Source organism: Sarcophilus harrisii, chromosome 2 (genome assembly GCF_902635505.1).
Source record: "Sarcophilus harrisii chromosome 2, mSarHar1.11, whole genome shotgun sequence".
NCBI lineage: Eukaryota > Metazoa > Chordata > Mammalia > Dasyuromorphia > Dasyuridae > Sarcophilus > Sarcophilus harrisii.
Window position 1 is genome coordinate 511,396,238 of NC_045427.1, and position 22,894 is coordinate 511,419,131.

Below are 22,894 nucleotides of genomic sequence, written 5' to 3' on the forward strand. Positions count from 1 at the left end.
TCATAGTTCATCATTTGATATTGCTGTTACTGTGTACAAAACTCTGGTTCTGCTCACTTCACTTTGTATCAATTCATGTTAAGTCTTTTCAGGCTTTTCTGAAATCATCTGTCATTTCTTATAGTACAACATTATTCCTTTAATACTGAAACTTGTAAAGCCATTCCTCAACTGATTGGCACCCCATCAATTTCCAATTTTTATCGCAAAAAGGGCTCTTATATATTTGTACAAATAAGAATTTTTACTTTTTTTGTGATCTCTTTGGGATACAGATCTAGTAGTCCAGACTAGAGTTTATAGTCTCCTCTCTCTTATATCCTATGCCAGTATAGTTCAGTGCCTCAACAGATCAAAGCTCTTATTAATGTAGATAACTGCCTATTTGGGGTTTTTACCTTCTTTGTACCAACAATGCTTATTGATTGGTGATATTCCTTCTAATGCTGTGGATCATAATTTATTCATCCCTTTTCTTAGTCATTTTCAATGACACCTTCCATAATTGTCTTTATCTGTTTAATAAAAAAAACCAAAAACATTTTTTGGTGACAGATCATTTTTCCCCATGCTTACAAGATATACTTACGACATTACTCTTTATATAAAAGAAATATACTCATTTTAATTTTATCTTTGTATTTGGTGTGAGATCTCAGCCTATGTCTAGTTTGTGCCAGACTGCTTTCCAGTTTTCCTAGCAGTTTTTGTCAAATAGTAAGTTTATACGCTCAAAGATTAGAATTTCGAGTTTATAAAACATTGGATTACAATAGTCACTTAATTCAGTATATCACATATACTATTTCTTAGCCAGTGCCAACTTATCTTTATGATTACTACTTTGTAATATAGTTTGGATTCTGGTATTTCTAGGGAGCTTTCCTTGACTTTTTTTTTTTTTCCCATTGATTCGATATTTTGACCTCTTGCTTTTCCAAATGAATTTTATTATTTTTTCCTAGGTCTACAAAATAACTTTGGTAGTTTGATGGGTATGGCACTGAATAAGTAAACTAAGTAAACGAGTAGACTCTGAAACATTTTATACTCCTTTAAGCCTTTTCTCTCTCCCATAGGCAAAGTCTTGTATTTCTCCCATTCATTTCCCTGCTGTGCATAGCAACTTTCTGTTTAAGCCTTAAGGAGAAAGTACCTTTCCTTCCTTAAAACTCTTGTGACATTTTAGTAGTACATCTTTTTCATTCTACTACTTATTTGAACTGTTTTTGCATAATATACATCATACTAACACTGTCAGTGTAAGATTCTTGGAGTTGGGAATGAAGGGCAGTAAGGCTTTTCCCTTCATTTTATATTAGCTTTTTGCTGAGGCAATTGGGGTTAAGTGACTTGCCCAGAATCACACGGCTAGGAAATGTTGGGTGTCTGAGGTCACATTTGAACCCAGGTCCTCCTGACTTCAGGGCTGGTGCTCTATCCACTGCACCTCCTAGCCGTTCCTCTCCTTTATTTTTGAAAGGTTTTTAATCTAAGCTGAGGACTGTTGCTCATTTTCAGAGCATAATGATCAGCCTGTTCCCTGATTTATTGTCCTATTGCTCTTATCTACTCTGCCTGGAAACGAGAAATAGCTTTTATCTTACACAAGGTAATTAGGCGTCGGGAAAAAGTCTAACGTAGGTAAAAATCACGAATATTATCCCCCGTGTGACCAGAAAATAGGCTGAAAGATGAAATGACTTTCCAATCTTACGGCCCCACAGCTTTTAACCCCGCTCCCTTCCTCTCCCCTCCAACAAAGTGGCTGTGGCACAAAAACGATTCCCTTTACAAGAAGGGCATTTGGAGAACACGGACCTGCTTGGAGCTGAGAATTGGGGCATAATTTGTTACCCAACGGCCGAACTAGCGGTTTCCTCGAAATAACGTTCAGCTCCTTGAGGAGAGTTTTTTCGTTTATTGGGTTCCTTCCGATTATCTCCGGCCTAGCTCTAACCAGCACCTGCCCCAGACACTCAATCGATGCTAACCGAGGTTGCACTGAGCTTTTTGCGCGCTCCGCCTCTCCTCCGCGCCCCATCTGGCCCTCCTCCGCCTCTCACGGTAGCTAGCGCCTTCGTGGCTGGGAGGAGGAATCTCCCAGCAGTACCTCTCTCGCTCTGGACGGAAAAGAGTCCCATTTTAGCCTCTCTCCCGGCGGTACGGAAAGAACGGAGGCGGGCGGACACATGCTTAGGTGCGGGCAGGCTCCTCACGGGCCTCCTCCCTTCCACCCCTCTTCCCAGGCGAGGCTACTGAAAAAGGTGCCGCCCAACCTGACCCTCACCTGCCTCGCTCACACGGGGACAAAGAAACAGGCACGTCATTTAGGAAGGAAGACCTCAAACTCAGCACACCCATTTCCGGCTCAGGTCACAGAGGAAGGAATTGAAGCTCTTAGAATGCTTCACAGTTCCAACTTCCGCCCAAATCTGGTAGAAACATCGCGAGATGTCATCGGGTCTTGGAGTTATACGAATGGATGGAAAACTTGTCAGTTTTTTATTTCCGTCTTTCGGTTCGGATCCATTTTGTTTCTATTTCCACTCGGCCATTTTTAAATTTAAAAATGTATTATTTTGACTTAAAAAAACCTCCACATACATGAAGGAAAACAATCTCCAATTGCTATGACAGCCCAACAGGTTCCTGGAAACAGCCAATCAACGTGTAGCGGGGGGAGATGCGTCTCGTCAGCCTGCCCAATAAGGAGCGCGCATGGCCAGGCGGAAGGGCCAATGAGAGCGCTAGTGGTGCGGTTTTTGAATTCCGGCCGTAGGACTGAGGGCCTGCGGCGGCGTGATCCTGGGACCGGGTTCTATTGTGGGTGGGGGGGTGGGGGGTTAGGCGTCTTATCGCTTCTCTGCGCTAGCCTAGACCCTGCGGCTCCGGCTCTGGCCTACCCCTGGCACCATGGCGCTGTTCCGACGCCCCGCGGTGAGTTGGTGGCGTGGCGGCTCTTCCCTGGCTCCTGTCGTTCTGTCACTCGCGGAGACGCCCCCCAGGCGGTCGCCCTCCCGCTTTCATTCCCTCCCTTCCTGAGGGCGAGGGGTTGCTGATGTAGGGCCGTCCCAAAGCCCAGGCTCGAATCCCTGCTCTTCCCTTTCAGAGCTCTGGGACGTTCTGCTCTCCGGGTTTCCTCTCATCGAGGGTCGGTCACTCTCCGGCCGCGTTAGCAGCCTCGGCTCACGGGCTGGGCGTCATCCTCTCCTCCTTTCCACTCAATTCCCGCGCGCTGCAGCCCCTGTCGGCCTCTGACACCGACACTGCTCCGAAAGGCCGCCCCCCTCCCCCGCCCTCGGCTAGGCCCGGAGGATTGCCGTAGCTTAGTGGGAGGTATCCCGGCTCCAGTCTCTGCCCACGCCAGGCCAACGTGCCAAAAGGACAAGCCCCTGCTCGGGGAACCCGGCGTCTCCTCGTTACCCTAACCGGCTTTCTTCCATTCCCAATCCCACTCTGTCTGTCTGCCGGAGGTTTTCCCTGCCTTCGCCCTCTTTTGCTCTGGGGCTGTACTTTTTTTTTTTTTTTTTTAAATAGCCTTTTATTTACAGGATATATGCATGGGTAACTTTACAGCATTAACAATTGCCAAACCTCTTGTTCCAATTTTTCACCTCTTACCCCCCACCCCCTCCCCCAGATGGCAGGATGACCAGTAGATGTTAAATGCATTAAAATATAACTTAGATACACAATATGTATACATGACCAAAACGTTATTTTGCTGTACAAAAAGAATCAGACTCTGAAATATTGTACAATTAGCTTGTGAAGGAAATCAAAAATGCAGGTGTGCATAAATATAGGGATTGGGAATTCAATGTAATGGTTTTTAGTCATCTCCCAGAGTTCTTTCTCTGGGCGTAGCTGGTTCAGTTCATTACTGCTCCGTTAGAAATGATTTGGTTGATCTCGTTGCTGAGGATGGCCAGGTCCATCAGAACTGGTCATCATATAGTATTGTTGTTGAAGTATACAATGATCTCCTGGTCCTGCTCATTTCACTCAGCATCAGTTCCTGTAAGCCTCTCCAGGCCTTTCTGAAATCATCCTGTTGGTCATTTCTTACAGAACAGTAATATTCCATAATTTTCATATACCACAATTTATTCAGCCATTCTCCAACTGATGGACATCCACTCAGTTTCCAGTTTTTAGCCACTACAAAAAGGGCTGGGGCTGTACTTCTGACACTGTTTTCCATTTACGTAGCATTTAACCGTTTTGTTTTTGTACCCTCATTGAGTGCTAGGCCCCATCAAAAAGAGCCAAGTTCAAATTTAATTAGCTGTGTAATCCTGTATGCAAATCACTGATCTTCTCCTTCACTTGCAACGTCTAACAGGGTTATAGTGAGGATCATAGAAGATAATGTTTATAGAGCATAGTAAAGTTTAACGTAGTGCTTGGCATATATTAAGTTAAATGCTTGGTGCTTATTAAGGGCTGCTTCTCCTCCCTCTGTATTTGAGGTTGCCAAGTAAATCTGCAGGTGAGGAAGGGCTCAGGATGCTTCTTGAACTCAGGAACCGTGTTTTTGCCATTCTTTTATACACTCGGGTCTTAATACAGGGCCAAGCCCTGAATAGATAAATACTTGTTGGCTGGTGAGTGAACAACTGGTTCTTTGGGAAAATCACTCTGGCAGCTCTACAGAAAGGTACAGTGGAGTGGAGTAGTGAGACCTGTGATGACCTGGTTTAGCACCCAGAGTATATTAAAATCAGCCGCAGTCAGAATAAGGGAAAATGCTTGATCTTTATTCTTTGTGGAGATGAAGGGGAATGGAGCTAGGAAGTGAGAGCACATGGGACACCAATTCCGCCAGCAGGGCCTGGCATACTCCACCCCAAATCGTCTACGCAATCTCCTATACAGCCCATCAAACTTGCACAGAGAGGGGGCGGGGCCATCCTTTCTCCAAGCATATATAAATAGAGTATTGTCCAATTGGTAATTAGCCTCAAGTGCTAAGAGGAACCTCAGTGCAACCACTCAGCTTCAGCCTATTACAGAGACCAATTAAGAGGCTATAGGAGTAGCTCACTAAAGAGGTGGTGAGGGTGTGACTTAAGTAGTAGTTGTATTAAGTAGAAATAAAAGGACAAATATGAAAGATGTGTGTGTGTGTATGTGTGTGGGGGGAATGACAAATTTTTGCAATTGATTAGCTGTGTATGATGAAAGTGAAAAATCAAAAATAATTCTGAATTTGTCAACCTGAGAAACTGAAAAGGATTTTGGTACCTTTGACTGTAACAGGGAAATTTGAAAGAGGGGTAGGTTCTGAGGGGAAATGTGCTAGAGGACATGTAGTTTGAAATGCCCAGCATGTAGTCGATGATGTGGGATTGGATGTTCTAAAAACGATCGTCTAGATAGATAGACTTAGGAAAATGTGGAGACAAATATAATTTGGAAGATTATGCGACATCCTGAGTGAATAGCCTAAGGCATGTAAAGCTGTTGCATGACCTGGACACCCGCCAGTCACCAATCAGCTGCTTTGATCTCCAATGAAGAGCTTAATGAGCTCTAAAGGTGAAGAGTTCAACTTTCCCAATGTTTGGGGCAGGGGTTCAGGAAAATCCAGGTCTTGTTGTAGGAGGCAAAGAACAATTTTGCAGTGTAAAGAAATCTAAGGAGAGAATGAATTTTGGAGAGAAAGGGAGGATGACTGTGAAGGCAATCTGCTGGACATGGGGGAGGAGAGGAGATAGCAAACATTTAGTGTGTGCCAGCAGTTGTACACTAGGAATGCAAAGAAAGGCTGTAAAAGCCTCTGTCCTTAAAGAACTCACATTTGAATGAAACATATAATATGTTAATAACTAGATACTTATAAGATGAATCTAGAGTAGGCCTGCAGAATGTAGGATTTGAACTGAATCTTGAGAGGAAAGGTCCCAGAAATAAAAGGTGGAATGATCCTACAAATAGGCCAGTTGGCTTTAATAAAGTGTAAGGAAGGGGGTAAATGTGAAAAGACTATAAAAGTAGGATGATGATATGGTATGAAGAGCTTTAAATGTCAAATAAAGGAATTTATATTTGATTGGAGTTTAAGGGACAGGGGAAATGACATTGTCAACTTACGTTTTAGGGGGAAAAAAAATCACCTTAGCAACCCAGTAGGGAAAGTAATTGCAATTATCCAGGCAAGAGATCAAGAGATCATGAGAGCCTTAGATAGAATGGTGGTTTTTTAGTTGAGAGAAGGGAATATATGTGCCAGATGTTGTGAAAGTAAAAATGACAAGACTTGAAAATGGATGAGATATTTGGGGTGAGTGAAGACTGAAGGATGATTTTGAAGTTGGGAATCTGCTTGACTGAAAGGGTCTGGTGCCCTCAAAAATAATGTAGAAATTTGGAAAAAGGGAGAGTTTAAGGTAATGAGTTCAGTTTTGGATATCTTGAGTTTTATTTATCTGTGGAATACACAATTCAAGATTTCCCAAAGTAGCTTCTGCTTGTCTAGAACTTGAGAAACAATTTAGAGCTAAATATATTGATCTGAATATCATTTGCATAAAGATGAAAATTGAACCTATAGAACCTGATGAGATCACCAAGTTTAGACAAAAAAAAAAGGTCCTGGACAGATCCTTCACAGATAACATAATTAGTTGATTTAACTTAAAAGAAAAATCAGCAAAAGATACTACTAAGAAGAGGCATGCCTTAGAAAGGAGAAGTGTTTAAAGGTGGCAATATCCAGAAAGAGGTAATCCAAGATGTCAGAATTCTAGAGATCAAGACCAATAAGAAGGATTAAGAAGAGGTCTTTAGATTTGTCAATTAAAAGAACTTTGAAAACTTTTAAAGAATAAAGAGATCATTGGTAACTTTAAAGAGGATATTTTCCTTTGAGTGATAAGGTCAGAATTTAGTGTTTTTTTTTTTTTTGTTTGTTTTTTTTTTAAATAAGGGAAGGTGAGGCATGGAGATGTTTGTAGATAGCAGCCAGTATTTATAGGAAGATTTGAAAGACAGTGGATTCTTGTGTGGGCAATCTTCTAAAACACATAGGAGGGTCTGCATTTGGGGTTTGTCTTGACAGAAAGCCCACCTTTTCATTTGAGACAATGAGAATGAAGGAGATACTAAAAGAAAACATTCAAAGGAAATGAGAAGAGAGGTCTTTTTGATGGACTTAAGCTTTTTGGTAAAGTATGAGGAGATCTTTAGGTGAGAGTTCACACAACAGCAGGTATGTCATTGGGGCTTGAGAGAGGTCTTCAGGGGAGCATCATTTGTGTTGGGAGGGATAGAGAATAAATGAGGAAAGGAATATATTAACAGTTTTAAATGTAGTCCAGGACCTCTTTCTAACCTGAAAATAGCCAGAGACAAAGCAGGTTAGAGATCTGTGTGTCAGGAGTGAAGTAGTGGTTTAATTAATTAATTTCAAACCTTTGAAGTTCTCCTGAGAAGGAGAGCTTCACATGCTTAGAATGAAGGCACAATTTATATACATAAATCACAAGTGGGAAAGGGAGGGAAGGTACACTACAACAAAATCATTTCCAGGGCTTGAGTAGTTTCCCACAGCTTAAGTGGTTTCCTACAACAAGCCCACAAATTCAAAACGGTACAGGTGTGTTCTCAAAGTGATTTTTTTTTTTTTTTTTTTTTTTAAATTCTTGGGTGTTTTTACTTGCTGGGGTACAGGACTAAATTCTGTGGTGGGAACAGGTTCTGCAGTCTTTGATTCATTTCACTTATTGTACACAAACACAGATATGTGGTGCTTGTGAGAACATTGGCAAGAATTGATTAATAATTCTAAGCTGCATCTGCCGTGCAATTAAAAATCTAAATTATTAGTATATTCTTTATACATATTATGTTGATGAATATAAAAATCACAATTTCCTTTGCAAGTAGGATTGCTTTGTTGCTTTGAGGGCTCTAATTTATATTAGATTGTGTAAATTTGTAGTGAATCCAATCAAGCAAGGTTTTGTGAATTTGATGTGACTTTTTTTCTTTATTAAAGCTTTTTATTTTTCAAAATATATGCATGGACAATTTTTCAACATTTAACCCTTGCAAAACTTTGTGTTCCAATTTTTCCTCTCCTTTCCTCACTCCCTCTCCTAGAAGGCAAGTAGTTCAATATATGTTAAACATGGAAGAAATATATGTTAAATCCAATATATGCATAATATTTATACTATTATCTTGCTGCACAAGAATAATCGAATCAAACAAGAAAAAAAAGAGAAACAAAATAAAATGTAAGCAAACTACAACAAAAGAGTTAAAATGCTATGTTGTGATCACACTCAATTCCCACAGTCCTCTCTCTAGGTGTAGATGGCTTTCTTTATCACCAAACCATGGGAACTGATTTGAATCATTATATTGTTGAAGAGGGCCACATCCATCAGAACTGATCATCATATAGTATTGATGTTGAAGTATATAATGGTCTCCTGGTCCTGTTCATTTCACTTCCCATCAGTTCATGTCAGTCTCTCCAGGCCCCTCTGAAATCATCCTGCTGATCATTTCTTACAGAACGATAATTTTCCATAACATTCATATACCATAATTTATTCATCCATCCTCCAATTGATGGGCATCCACTCAGTTTCCAGTTTCTAGCCACTACAAAGAGGGCTGCCACAAACATTTTTGCATATGTGGGTCCCTTTCCTTCCTCTAAGATCTCTTTGGGATATAAGCTCAGAAGAAACACTGCTGGGTCAAAGGGTATGCACAGTTTGATAGCACTTTGGGTACAGTTCCAAACTGTTCTCCAGAAGGGCTAGATCTGTTCAGACTTTTGATGAAATAAATCTGATCGAAGTAAGTAGATAGTGAGAGCACTCTAAGGATGGGAGTTTGGTGAGATTTGATTGGTAATAGGTTGAAGGTATTCAAGAGAGGTAGTATAGAGTTGAATTGGTTTTCAAGATATTAAGAATAGGAGAAGAGACTGTATTTAGCCAGAGTAGTGCTAGTGACCCAAAAAAGTATACTATGGGATGGAGGGCTCGAGGTCATAATGAGAATCAATAGGTTTAGATACGGCATGAAGACAGTTCAAATAATAGAAGATTATGGTGAGAAAAAGGAATTTTGGGATTCTTTTTTTAAAATCTTTTCTTTCTTTTTTTTTTTTTTTTTTTTGGAGGCAATTAGGGTTAAGTGACTTACCCAGGATTATATAGCTATGAAGTGTTAAGTGTCTCTTTTTGTAATGGCAAGGAATTGGAAATTGTGTAGATGCCCATCATTTGGGGAATGGTTAAATAAGTTATCTGGATGTAATGGATTATTATTGTTCTATAAGAAAGGGTGAGCAGTTTGATTTCAGAAAAGCCTAGAAGACTTACATGAACTAATGCTGAGTGAAGTGAACAGAATCAATAGAACATTGTATACAGTAACAACAAAATTATATGAGGCTCAACTGTGATGGATTGGGCTCTTCTTAGCAATGCAGTGAGTCAAGACAATTCCAATAGATTTGGGATGGAAAATGTCATCCCCATCCAGAGAGAGGACTAAGGAGACTGAATATGGATGGAAGCATAATATTTTTACCTTTTTGTCTGTTTTTTTTCTTTATTGGGCGTCTTCCCCTTTTGGTCTGATTTTTCTTGAAAAACTTGATAAGTATGGAAATATGTTTAAAAGAATCGCACATTTTAAATCTATTTCAGATTTACTGTCTTGGGAAGCACAGAGGGAAGAGGAAGGGAGAAAAATCTGAAACGCAAAGTCTTAGAAAAATGAATATTGAAAACTATCTTTACATTTATTTGGAAAAATAAAATACTATTGGAAACAAAATAAATTAAAAAAAGAATGACTACAAGCAATTTGATATAGGTTTTATATATATGTAATATATATGTATTTTGTCAGAACATTTTTATAATAGTCATGTTATGAGAGAAGACAGACCAAAAAAACAAAAACAAAAACAAAAAACTGAACAAAACCAAGAAAAGTAAAGTTTTAAAAAGCATTCCTTGATCTACATTTAGACTCCATCAGTTCTTTCTCTGTAGGTGTATAGCATTTTTCATCATAAGTCCTTCAGCATTGTCTTGGATTGCTGAGAATAAATCATTCACTGTTGATCATTGTAAACTATTACTGTTATTGTATCCAATGTTCTCCTGTTTCTGCTAATTTTACTTTGCATCACATCATGTATTTCCAGATTTTTCTGAGAGCATCTTGTTTATCATTTCTTATAGCACAATAATATTTCCATAAGAATCATATACCAGAATTATTAGGCCATTTCTAATTTGATGGGCATTTTCTCAATTTCTGTTCCTTTGCCACCACAAAAAGAAATGCTATAAATATTTTTATACATATGGGCCCCTTTTTCTTTTCTTTTCTTTTTTTTTTTTTTTTGTTCTTTTTTTCCTTCTTTATGATATAGACCTAATATTGAGCCCCAAGGAATACAGTTTTGTAGCCCTTTGGGTAGTTCCAAATTACTTGCAGAGTGCTTGAATCAGTTCATAACTCCACCAACAGTGCACTATTATATCAATTTTTCTATATCCCCTCCAAACATTTTCCTTTTAAAATATCCTTTTATATTAGCCAATCTGTTAGATATGGAGTAATATCTTGGAGTTGTTTTCATTTGCATTCTCTAGTCAGAGTTATTTAAAGCATTTTTAAAAATATGACTATAAATAGTTTTGATTAGTTCAACTGAAAACTTCCTGTTCATATCTTTTGACCACTGGGGAATAATTTATGATCTTATAAATTTAACTTACTTTTCTGTAAACTTAAGAAATGAGACCTTTCATAAATAATGAGATTATAAATAACTTAGAAGAACATAGGATAGTTTACCTCTTAGATCTGTGAAGGAGGAAGGAATTTGTGACCAAAGAAGAACTAGAGATTATTATTGCTCACAAAATAGAAAATTTTGATTTATCAAATTGAAAAGCTTTTGTACAAACAAAACTAATGAAGACAAGATTAGAAGGGAAACACTAAATTGGGAAAACATTTTTATAGTCAAAGGTTCTGATAAAGGCCTCATTTCCAAAATATATAGAGAATTGATTCTTATTTATAAGAAATCAAGTCATTCTCCAATTGATAAGTGGCCAAAGGATATGAACAGACAATTTTCAGATGAAGGAATTGAAACTTTTTCTAGCCATATGAAAAGATGCTCCAAGTCATTATTAATCAGAGAAATAAAAATTAAGACAACGCTGAGATACCACTACACACCTCTCAGATTGGCTAGGATGACAGTAAAAGATAATGCTGAATGTTGGAGGGGATGTGGAAAAACTGGGACACTGATACATTGTTGGTGGAATTGTGAATACATCCAGCCATTCTGGAGAGCAATTTGGAACTATACTCAAAAAGTTATCAAACTCTGTATACCCTTTGATCCAGCAGTGTTACTACTGGGCTTATATCCCAAAGAGATCTTAAAGAAGGGAAAGGAACCTGTATGTGCACGAATGTTTGTGGCAGCCCTCTTTGTAGGGCTAGAAACTGGAAACTGAGTGGATGCCCATCAATTGGAGAATGGCTGAATAAATTGTGGTATATGAATGTTATAGAATATTATTGTTCTAGTAAGAAATGACCAGCAGCATGATTTCAGAAAGGCCTGGAGAGACTTACATGAACTGATGGTGAGTGAAATGAGCAGGACCAGGAGATCATTATATACTTCAACATCAATACTATATGATGATCAATTCTGATGGACATGGCTCGCTTCAACAACGAGATGAACCAAATCAATTCCATTTGTTCAATAATGAATAGAACTAGCTACACTCAGCGAAAGAACTCTGGGAGATGTCTATGAACCAGTGTATAGCATTCCTAATCCCTCTGTTTTTGTCCACCTGCATTTTGATTTCCTTCACAGGTTAATTGTACATTATTTCAAAGTCCAATTCTTCTTATGCAGCAAAATAACTATGGATATGTATACATAGATTATAGTTAACATATACTTTAACATATTTAACATGTATTGGTCTACCTGATCTGGGGGAGAAGGTGGGGGAAAGGAGGGGAAAAATTGGAACAAAAGGTTTTACAATTGTCGGTGCTGAAAAATTACCCATGCATATAACTTGTAAATAAAAAGCTATATAAAAAAAAAGAAATGAGACCTTTATCAGAGAAAGTTGCTGCAAAAAGTTTTCTCATAATTTTAACTGACCTCTATACTATTTTCCTTGTTTATTCTACTCTATCTCTCCTTTTACCCCATCCTCAAAAGTGTTTTGCTTCTGATTCCTGCCTCCCCTAAATCACTTTCCTTTCTATGGCCATCCCCATCCTTCACCTTCACTTATCCCCTTCTCCTTCTACTTTCCTGTAAGTTAAGATAGATTTGTGTATCCAACTGACTATGTAATTTGAGTCAGTTCTGATGAAGAGTATGGCTCAAGGCTCCCCAGTATACGCCCTACAACAAACTTCACATTTCCTCTACTGTAAAAGCTCTTTTGCTGCCTCTCTTTTATGTGAAATAATTTATTGAATTCTTCCTATCCCTTTCCCATTCTTCCAGTGCATTCTTCTTTCTTATTCATTAATTTAATTTCTTTTGATGTCATTCCATCATATTAAATTCAGAATTGGACTTTCTTTGTATATTTCTAATGATAAAGAAGTTCTTAGGAGTTACAAGCATAATTTTTTTTCATGTAGAAATGTAAACAGTCTAACCTTATTGAATCTTTTATGATTTCTCCTTCCTGTTTACTTTTTTATGCTTCTCTTGAGTTTTGTATTTAAAAGTCAAATTTTTATTCATATATATGAATAATAATAATTTTTTATTAAAAGAATAACATAGGAATGTAGGAATAATAAATAATTTATTATTTTCATTCCTATCCATATCCTTTCTCCCCCCACCCCCCAAGGTTGCAATCATAGTTCCCTTGTCCTCTAGAATATCATATTCTAAACCCTCCAGTCCTCTAATGTAGAATTTGCTAAATCAATCTTGTGTTATCTATCCTGACTTTGACTCCAAAATATTTAAATTGTTACTTTCTGGCTTCTTGCAATATTTTCTTTTTTATTTTGGAGCTCAAATATTCCTGGGAGTTTTCATTGTAGAATCTCTCTTAAGAGGTTATCACTGGATTCTTTCAATTTCTATTTTAACCTCTGGTTCTAGAATACCTGGGCAGTTGTCCTTGATGATTTCTTGAAAGGTAATGTCTAATTTTTTTTTTTTTTTGATCCTGACTTTCAGATAGTCATAATTTTAAAATTGTCTCTACTGCATCTATTTTCCAGGTTAGCTTTATTTCCAGTGAGATATTTTACATTGTCTTCTTTTTTTTTTTTCATTCTTTTGATTTTGTTTGATTATTTCTTGATGTCTCATGGAGTTATTAGCTTCCACTTTCCCAGTTATAATTTTTAAGGAATTATTTTTTTCAGTGAGTTTTTTACCTCTTTTCCATTTGGCCAGTTTTGCTTTTTAAAAAGTTCTTTTCTTCACTGAATTTTTTGTGTATCTTTTCCTATATGGCCAATTTTAAGGAATTCTTTTCAGTGAATTTTGTGCTTTTACCATTTAGTTAATTCTGTTTTTTTTAAAGGTTATTTTTTTTTTCTTTTTTGTGCTTCCTTTACCAAGCTTCATGATTTTCTTGTATCTCACTCATTTCTTTCCCCAACTTTTCCTCATTTCTCTTTTTTGATTTTTAAAATCCTATTTGAATGCTTCCAGTAATTCTTTTTGGGTCTGAGACCAATTCACATTTTTCTTTGAGGCTTTGCATATACTTGTTTAACTTTGTTGTCTTCTTCTGAATTTGTGTTTTGATCTTCTCTGTTTCCATAGTAATTTTCTTGGGTCATGTTCTTTTTCTTGTTTCAGGTTATTTTTTGATTTTTAATTTGATATTAAGTGGGGCTTTGCTTTTGAGGTGAAGTGAGCACTGTCCTAAGCTACAGGGTTTTTATGTAGCTGTTTTTAGAGCTAGTTTTGTAGGTTTATAAATTTTCAGTTCTTCAAGGTGGTTTGATCTAAGGAGAGGTGTTACTGTTCTTCTGGTGTGTGAATAACCATAAGCACTCTTTTTTACCCTAGAACTATGACCAGGGTCCCTGCTCTACTACTCCCACAAGCTCTGGTATGCTAGGGTTTCTCCTCACCCTGGAACAACAACTTGGAACTATATATGGACAATGCAACAAAGTCTTGTACTCCATTCCAGCTAAGGGATGCCTATAATCTTCTTCTGACCAGTTTTCCAATTCCTTACCATTTGTTTATTGAAACCTGTGGAAGCTGCCAGTGGGCCCCAATGCTTGCTGCTTGCTTATACCTATTATGATTGCTATTAGTTGCCTGATACAGAGGCTGACTCAGTGCTACACTGCTGGCTTGTGCCAGGTCTCAAAGCCAAGATACTGGCTTGCTTGGCACAGACTGTGCTTGACTGAGTTCCACTCTCACACCAGTGTGACATACCTTTTCTGCCAACCTTTTAAGTGAACTGGAAAATTGCTACATCCCAAACCTTTTGTGGACTTCTCTGTCATTCCAAAATTCACTAAAGTTGTTTGGAGGGGAATTGGGAGAGCTCAGGCAAAGCCCTGCTTTTCTCTGTCATTTGGTTCCACCCTCCATCAGTATCTATATTGAAATCCCCTCTAGTTTGAGGACAGGATTGTGTCTAGTATCACATGCAAAGTTCCATCTTTTTATACCCCTTGTTCTGTGCAAAGAAGAAAAACTGGTACATCTTTTCATAACATTGTTAATAGCCAAAATTCCTGAATACTGATTAGCTTGATTCTCCTCAGTCTTGAAATATATCTTGGTCATTTTATCAAAATCTATTCTCAGAAAAGCTTTTTGAGCCCTCATGGGACCATCATCATACATGTCTTTATGAAATAATAACTGATGATAGTGATATTGTAACTTAATAATTTTAAAGTATTTTAAAGTAAATCTTTATCATTATGAAGTTTTTGTTTTCTTTTCCCCTAAACAAGTTGGTCTAGAACCAATTCAGTTGATGATTACAAGGTTATATTTTTATAGAATATAGGAAAATTTAATTCTCATATCTTTTGATATCTAAAATAGAAATTCAGACATTAAATTCAGTTCTAAATATTACTCTTCTGTAAGAAAGCTGTAAAAGTGCTGTAACTTTAAATGGTCCACTTAAGTCAAACATTTCTGGTGCCTGGAAAGACTTGATAAGAAGCAGAATTAAGTGTAATAAAGTAATACCTGCTTTTAAATAATGTAACAGAATGGCTTTCTAATATTGTTTCTAAATGGGGTTTCTGAAAAGGAAGACTTTAAATTAATAACATTTATTGTAATGGGCTGAAGTTTGAGTTGATGCACTGAGGTCCCAAGCACGTGAGGCTAAATAATAATTGGACCATACTCTATAAATATATATACTTGGAGAAAGAATGGCCCCCGCCCACTCTTTGTGCAAGTCCTGATGTGTTGTATGTGTTGTATAGGAAATGACGATTTTGGTGGGTAGAGGCAGAGGGGTGGAGAGAAGAGCAGAAGAGACGGCTGGCTGGCTTCTTGACGCAGCTGCACACATTGCTATCACAATCCCTCCCTTCACCTCCGATCCCCCTTCACCTCCGATCCTTCTTTACCTCTACTGAGAATAAAGATTGAAGATTTTTCCCTTAACCCGAATTCCTGACTCTGGCTGATTTTAAAATACGCAGTCATCACAATTTATATCTCAAGGATTTGTAACAAATGTCTTAAGTTCTATATTCCATAATCATTTTTCTATGAAGCCTTCAAATACTCTTACAGATGAGACCCTATTGAATCTTCAAAATATCCTTGCAATGTAAGGAACTTAACATGGAAAAGTATAGTAAGGGAAAAGGTCATTTCTTATTTCCTACTGAAAAATAATTTTTACTGGTCTTTTGTTTTTATATTACATTCTTACCTGAATATCTTCTACCTTTCTTCTACCTTGAATGCCATCTCTTACTAAACATAGATTAAAAAAAAGAAGGAAAAGTAATCATTTAGCCAAATAATCAACATATCACTGATCCTTCCTTCCCAACTGATACCTTCCTTCCAAAAAAGTGAGGGGAATATTTTCTTATTATTTTTAAGAACATTATAATTAAACAGTTTTTAGTTTGTTGGAGGGTTTTTAATGATTGCCAACTGCCAAATATGTCATTGTCTCAAAAGCTTAAATGATTTTTTTTCTTTAGGTGTCTAATGCTTTGGAGGATGTTAACAAAGGAATTAATTCAAAAGCCACAATGCAAGTTACTGTTAGAAGAGCTGCTCTTGAAGAAATTGGAAATAAAGTTACAACCAGGGGAACACAAGTAGCTAAGGTAATTTTATTACTATGTATGTATAGTTTTTAATTATTGGAAAAGCTTGATATTAACACTAATGCCTTAATTTTTTTATCATAGAAAGTTGAGAAAACCAAAGTGCTTGTGAAAAAACCCAAAGCCACAAATATCCCGAAAGAAGTAAAACCTGCTGCTGTTGTAAAACCAGTGCCAAAGGAAACTTTAGCTCCAAAGGTAGGAATGATATTTATTAGCTTGGCTAATTTTTATCCAAAATACTTGATTTTCCTTAATATATATCTTAGTACATATAGAAAATAAGAGTTCTGTATTTGAAATCAAAATATCTAGGTTCAGGTGCTGACTCTGATATTAGCAATATGACTTTGGTTATTTCCTCATTTCTAAAACTAAAATAATATTTAATCTGTTTAACTTCTAGTAGTATTCTCCTATCTTCCATATAACTAACTACACCTATGCCCTTTAACATTCCTCTTATTGTGCCCTTAACCCTGTCTGCTTCTCTACTTCTTTTACGTCATCTTTTTGATGATCCATCTTTTTCTTGATTTTCTGCCTTTGATTTATTTTATGGCAATCTCACATGGGTTTGAAGAAAGTATTTTATAAATTCTTAAATGTTATGTCATCATCATTGTCAGTGCTATTTTGAACTAATTTTTTCCATAGAAAAATGGAAATTGACAGCCAGATCCCTGCTTTGTGCCAGTATTTTTTTTTTTTTTTTTTTTTGTGAAGCAACTATTTATTTTGTCTACACAAACCAAATATTTGTATTTTATTGAATTGAGAAGTTTTGTGATTTAAAGTGACAAAAAGTCACCCATTACATTTTGGAGCATTTTAGTCAAATTATTATTGCAAACATTTCAAATTTTTTATGAGATTCATGCTGAATGTTTGCTAGGTGCACCGTGGATGGTTGTTCTTATGAAAAAGAAAAAAGTAATTAGTAGGATTATGATAAATAATAATAGCTAGCATTTATGTAACACTTTCATCTTTTCAGAGTCCCTTACAAATCTTATTTTATTCTCATAATAATCTTGGAGGGTGGTCTTATTAATATCTGCATTTTATAGATGGGGATATTCAGGCAAACAGGGTAAGCAACTTTTTCTCAGTGATACCTAGCTGCCTAATAAAATTTCCACATTAATTACTTTTGTGAATACAGTTATCCCTTCTACATTGTAACTTTTCCCATCTCAGTTTCAATATATTGCAGATTGACATAAGGAATTAAATGGGAATTTTGTGGAAGCCACAGATGACATGCAAAGATCAGCAGACAATACAGAAAATTTTTAGGAACTCAAAAAGGCATAAAATAAACACATAGTATTATGTAATATCAACCCAAATTTTTCAATAAGGTACTGTAAACACTCTATAAAAGAAAAAGAAAAAAATTCAGACTTCTTTGGTATGAAATTTTATGTGGATTTTCCAGATGAAGGGGGCCATTGTAATAACTGGACTTTATTAATGGAAATTTTCTAGGGCACATGATCTCCCAACTTCAAATAATGAAAATTAAACTTTCTTTTCTACTCTCACTTTGCTAAAAGATAGCAAACATAAACATATGGATAACCACATAGAAACCTAGATAATCCTCAATGGTGATACTTTTTTTTTTTTCCTACTTAAGAGTATTTTATTACTTTTCCAATTACATGTAAAGATAGTCTTCAATATTCATTTTTGTAAGATTTTGACCTCAGAATTTTTCTCTTTCTCTCCCTTCTTTCCCCTTCTTCAAGACAGTAAGCATTTTGATATAGATTATATTTATACAATCATGTTAAACGTATTTCCACATTAATCATGTTATGAAAGAAGTATTAGAACAAAACAATATACTAGATCCATTACATTCATATGCCACAACTTGTTCAAGCATTCCTTAGGTAATGGTTATCCCTTTAATTTCCAATTCTTTGCCACCATAAAAAGAGTTGATATAAAAGTTTCTGTACATGTGAGTTCTTTCCCCTTTTTAATGATCTCATTGGGATACAGACCTAGTAGTGTTATTGCTATATCAAAGAGTATGCATAGTTTGGTTGCTCTTTGGGAATAGTTCCAAATTGCTCTTGAGAATGGTTGAATTGGTTCTTTTATGCCAGTAGTTCAAAGGAAATCAGTTATTAATATTTGTGGTAATTTAAGATCATAGGATTGTTGATCTAGGGCTGAAAAAGAATCACTCCTCATTTTATCAATGAGGCCCAGAAAAGTTGTGAGTCTGGTTCCTTTTATTCCAAAGCCACAGTTTTCTTTGTCATGCTTTGAGCTGATGTTAGGATCATATTTACTTTTAATCTCAAAACAAATAAAATACAATTTTTTATTGTTTGTAATGGATACAACTCTGCTGAAAGTCTAAACTGACCCATGAGGACTTCAGAATGGGGGAAATTTTTGTGCCAACCTTAATATTAGTGCCAAAATATTGTAGTTCTGCAAAGTCACAACAATATTTTGCCATTTATGTTAACATAAGGGGGAAAAAAACGGCTTTCTTCTTAAAATGTTAATGAGGCCAAGGAGAAAGCTGGTTTTTTTCCCTTCATGTACACAAATTGAGGTTTATCAAATACAACACTTTTTTTTTTTTTTTCCAAGCCCATGATCCAGTTCCAAGCCAACTGATCATGACTGAAGGTTCATGATTAAAGCCCCTTTCACTAACCTTGCTGTGGTATGGAAGAAACTTTTCAGCTTATTAATGTTCTTTCTAAACCGTGGAAATGAACTCATTTCTACAGATCTGATTTAAGCAGAAATATGTTAGGGGAAGTTTTGTGTTCTGGATTTGAGAGTTAGGAGATCTATCTAGCTTTTTCTCCTGACTAGTTATAGGGTCTTGGACAAATCCTTTAATTTTGGGGGGAACAAATTTCCTTGAATATTTTTTTGTCTTTGCATTTAAGTTCTACCACAGATTTTCTCTAATCTACCTTTCCAATCTTATTTTATACAATTTATCTTCCCATACTTTATGTTACAGCCAATCTGGGCTAGTTCTGTTCCTCATTCTTATCCTAACCACTTTTGTCATTCATGTTGTTTCCTATATCTAGAAGTTGCCTCTTCTCCTCAATTATGTTTGTTTGGAGTATGCCCTTCATATATTTGAGGGTTATTGTAATGTCTGGGTTAGCTCTCTGGAGGGTTTCAGGATCAGTCAGAGTCAAGATCAGTCAAAGTCCTTGGTCTTTAGGAGGAGAAATGGAGGAGACAGGCAAGCTGTATGTGGCTTGTCAAAGATGGATCCTGGACTCTGGAGTCTGGAACCTGAAATCTTCCCTGCTGTGCAGGCTGCAGCAGAGATCCTCTGACCCTCTCCCTCAGCCCTCCAATCCTTCCCTAAGATTACCTCACTACACCACATTCCTCAGGCCCAATTATGAGGAGAGCCATCTCATTGCCATATCACCTAAGTTTATGTTTATAGAACCATTATCTTACATTGAATAGTACTTTAGCCTTACGTACTCTGCTGTCTTAGATTCAAGTACACTTTTCAGCCCTTTGCAATTGATCCAGCCCTCAACAGGTTATCATACCACACTTGTTTTCCAAACCCAGTTCCTAGGTTGACATGATTGAAGTTTTATGATTGGAACCCTTTTCACTAATCTTTATAGTATGGAATAAACTTTTCAGCATATTAATGTTGTTCCTAAAACATAGAAATGAATACATTTCTACAAATCTGATCTAAGAAAGTAGAGTATGGCGGGAATATTAATTTTTTATTAATTTACTACTACTTCAATCCTTAATCTCTTAAGAGAGCTTATATTGTATCCTCTTAGTACAAGAAAGACACTTTTGACCTACTATAAATAAGGATCAAATTTCCTATGATGTAGAGGGAAAGAATATAAAAACCTTATGGTTATGATGAAAACAAAACGTATTGTAGGACCTCTACTAAGACTGGGAGTTGAATTTGAGCATATTTTAGGATCATTTCATTTACCTCACTATACCTATGTTTCCTTTACCTCCTCTCACTGGAAATTGATCTGAGGAACATGGATTCAGATGTATTTGCATCTTCATTAAATTAAAAAAAAATTTTTTTTTCTTTCAAATTCTTTCCATTCCTTCATCCCTTTGCCAATCCATTGAGAAAGCAAGAAATTGGTTATCCATTATACATATGAAGTGATGTAAAACATTTGGCCATCTTCAAGGGAAAAAAAAAAAGAAAAATAAAGGAGAAATTATGTTTAATTCTGTGTGCGAGTCTGTCACTTTTCTCTGAAAGTGGATAACATTTTTCATCATGAGTCTTTTGCAGTTTTGGTAGATTATTGAATTGATCTGAGTTACTAAGGCTTTCACAGTTGACTGTATTTATAATACTTCTATTACTGTGTACTTTGTTGTTATGACTCTACTTTATTTTTTTGCATCAATTCCTATGGGTCTTTTTAGAAAATAGTATTCCATAATATTGAGATAATGTAACATGTTCAGCCGTTCCTTAATTGATAGATATTGTGAGGGTTTTCAAAATTGCACAGTCTGTAAGAAAAACAAACTGAGCAGAACTCTGAGCTAATTACATTTTATGAAAAGGTCCATGGCCAACTTGAATAATGCAGACCTCAGATTTTCCTTATCATCTGAGATGCCTCCTTTCTCTAGGGCCTTAGTTTTATAGTGCTTAATACTTGGCCATTAGAGGTAGAGCAGGCCAAAAATACTCTGTATTTTTGTTTGGTAGATAGAATGTACCCATTACCTTCTATGAGAAGGTACAATATACAGACTGCCATTGGTTGACAAACAGTCTAGTGATCAGACTTTAACAGAACTATTTTGATCTTCCAGAAGTTCCTACTAAGATAATGATTGGGCTCATGGAGTTGGGCTGATAAGCGGATTGTCAAAACATCTCCATGGACCAGTGGACCAGTAGAAGAGCAGGCCACAGTCTGGCAGCCAGGGTTACTCATTGGCTATGTACTCATATCTATATTGGGCAATAGAGTAATGGGATGGAGAGGAAATAAAAATAACCAACTGAACTTACAATCTTCAGTTCACAGCTCTGAGACCTACTATCATAACTTATAATTACTACCCCTTTGAAATCATATTGAACTGGTTAATACTGATTGGAATAAAATAGAGATCTGGTTAATCATCTATCACAATATGTGAAGATCGTGTATTTTTAAATCAGCAGGAGTCAGGAGTTCAGGTTAGGGGAAAACCGTCAGTCTTTATTCTCAGTGAAGAAGGATCGGAGGTGGAAGAGAATCGGCGATAGCAATGTGTGCAGCTGAGTCAAGAAGCTAGCTCGACCAGCAGCCACACAACCAGCAGCTCGGAGTCTCGAACCCAGGCCCAATCTCTCCCAGCTTCTCTTCCTGTCTCTCTCTCTGCCTCCACCCACCAAAATCGTCATTTCCTATACAACACATCAGGACTTGCACGGAGAGTGGGCAGGGACCATTCTTTATCCAATCATGTATATTAATAGAGTATAGCCCAATTACTATTTAGCCTCACGTACTTGGGACCTCAGTGCATCAACTCAAACCTCAGCCCATTACAACAATATTCTCTCAATTTCTTGTTCTTATGTTCTTAGCTGCTGTATTTTTGAACATGTGGATTTTTTCCCTTTTCTTTGATCTCTTTGAGTTATAGTTTGTAGTGATATTTCTGGGTCAATTGTATATGTGTGTATATATATGAAAAAAAAATTACATATCATAGAAATACAACAAGGACTAAACAAGACCTATTAGCTACTATGTTGAAGGACCATAGATCTTGGAAAACTATATATTGTAGAGCAAAAGAGCTGGGCTTACAATCAAGGGTAATTTACCAAGCAAAGTTAAGTATAATATTGAATGGGGGAAAACAATAACAAGAAATGGATATTTAAAGGACTTAAGGACTTTCAGGTTTTTGTGACAAAAATTTCAGAACTTAAGGGAAAATTCAACATATAAGATACTTGAAAAATATAAGGTAAACATTAAAGATCAATTATAAGGGACTCAATAATGTCGAATTGTTCACTTCATATGTGTTAAAATATTAACAGTACTCTTTATGTTTGTCATCATTATTTGGGTAATTTGAAAGAAAAGCATGGGCTGAGCTGACTATGATGGGGTAATTCTAAAAAAATAAAATGATGTAGGAAGAGATAAAAAGCAGTAATTATATAAATAAGGCATAAAAAGAAAAATTAATACAAAAGAAGCTAGTAGGGCAGAGGGTAGGTAGTGCTGACATCTTAACTCATCAGGTTAAAGAAGAAACAAAACATATATATATATATAAAAGTCTTCTAATTTCAGAAAGAAGAAGGCAAGAAAATAGGGTGGGAGGAGAGGATAAAGGAAGAATTCTTTAGAAGGATGATAAGATTAAGGAATAGTAGGAGAAGGTAGCAGGTAGAAATAAAGCAAAGGAATGAAGGATGGGGTGAGAAGGATAGTGAGAAAAAATAGGAACAAAGAAAATGGACAACAAGACAATAGTTTGGAGTGTAAAT

General features: G+C 36.5%; 1 protein-coding gene across 2 annotated transcripts in view; it reads left to right on the top strand.

Moving 5' to 3' along the window:
• The first annotated feature begins 2,344 nt into the window (after positions 1-2,344).
• Positions 2,345-22,894, top strand: part of CCNB2 (cyclin B2) — a 43,298-nt gene continuing 22,748 nt past the window's right edge. Inside the window, exons 1-3 of one of the 2 annotated variants that reach the window (XM_031955284.1) lie at positions 2,345-2,521; positions 16,237-16,365; positions 16,450-16,563. In XM_031955284.1, the coding sequence (XP_031811144.1) occupies positions 2,486-2,521; positions 16,237-16,365; positions 16,450-16,563 (279 nt within the window). In that variant the 5' untranslated portion in view covers positions 2,345-2,485. Of the gene's footprint in view, positions 2,522-2,798; positions 2,941-16,236; positions 16,366-16,449; positions 16,564-22,894 lie in introns of those variants that run through there. The other variant, XM_003755707.4, reaches the window with a different exon arrangement.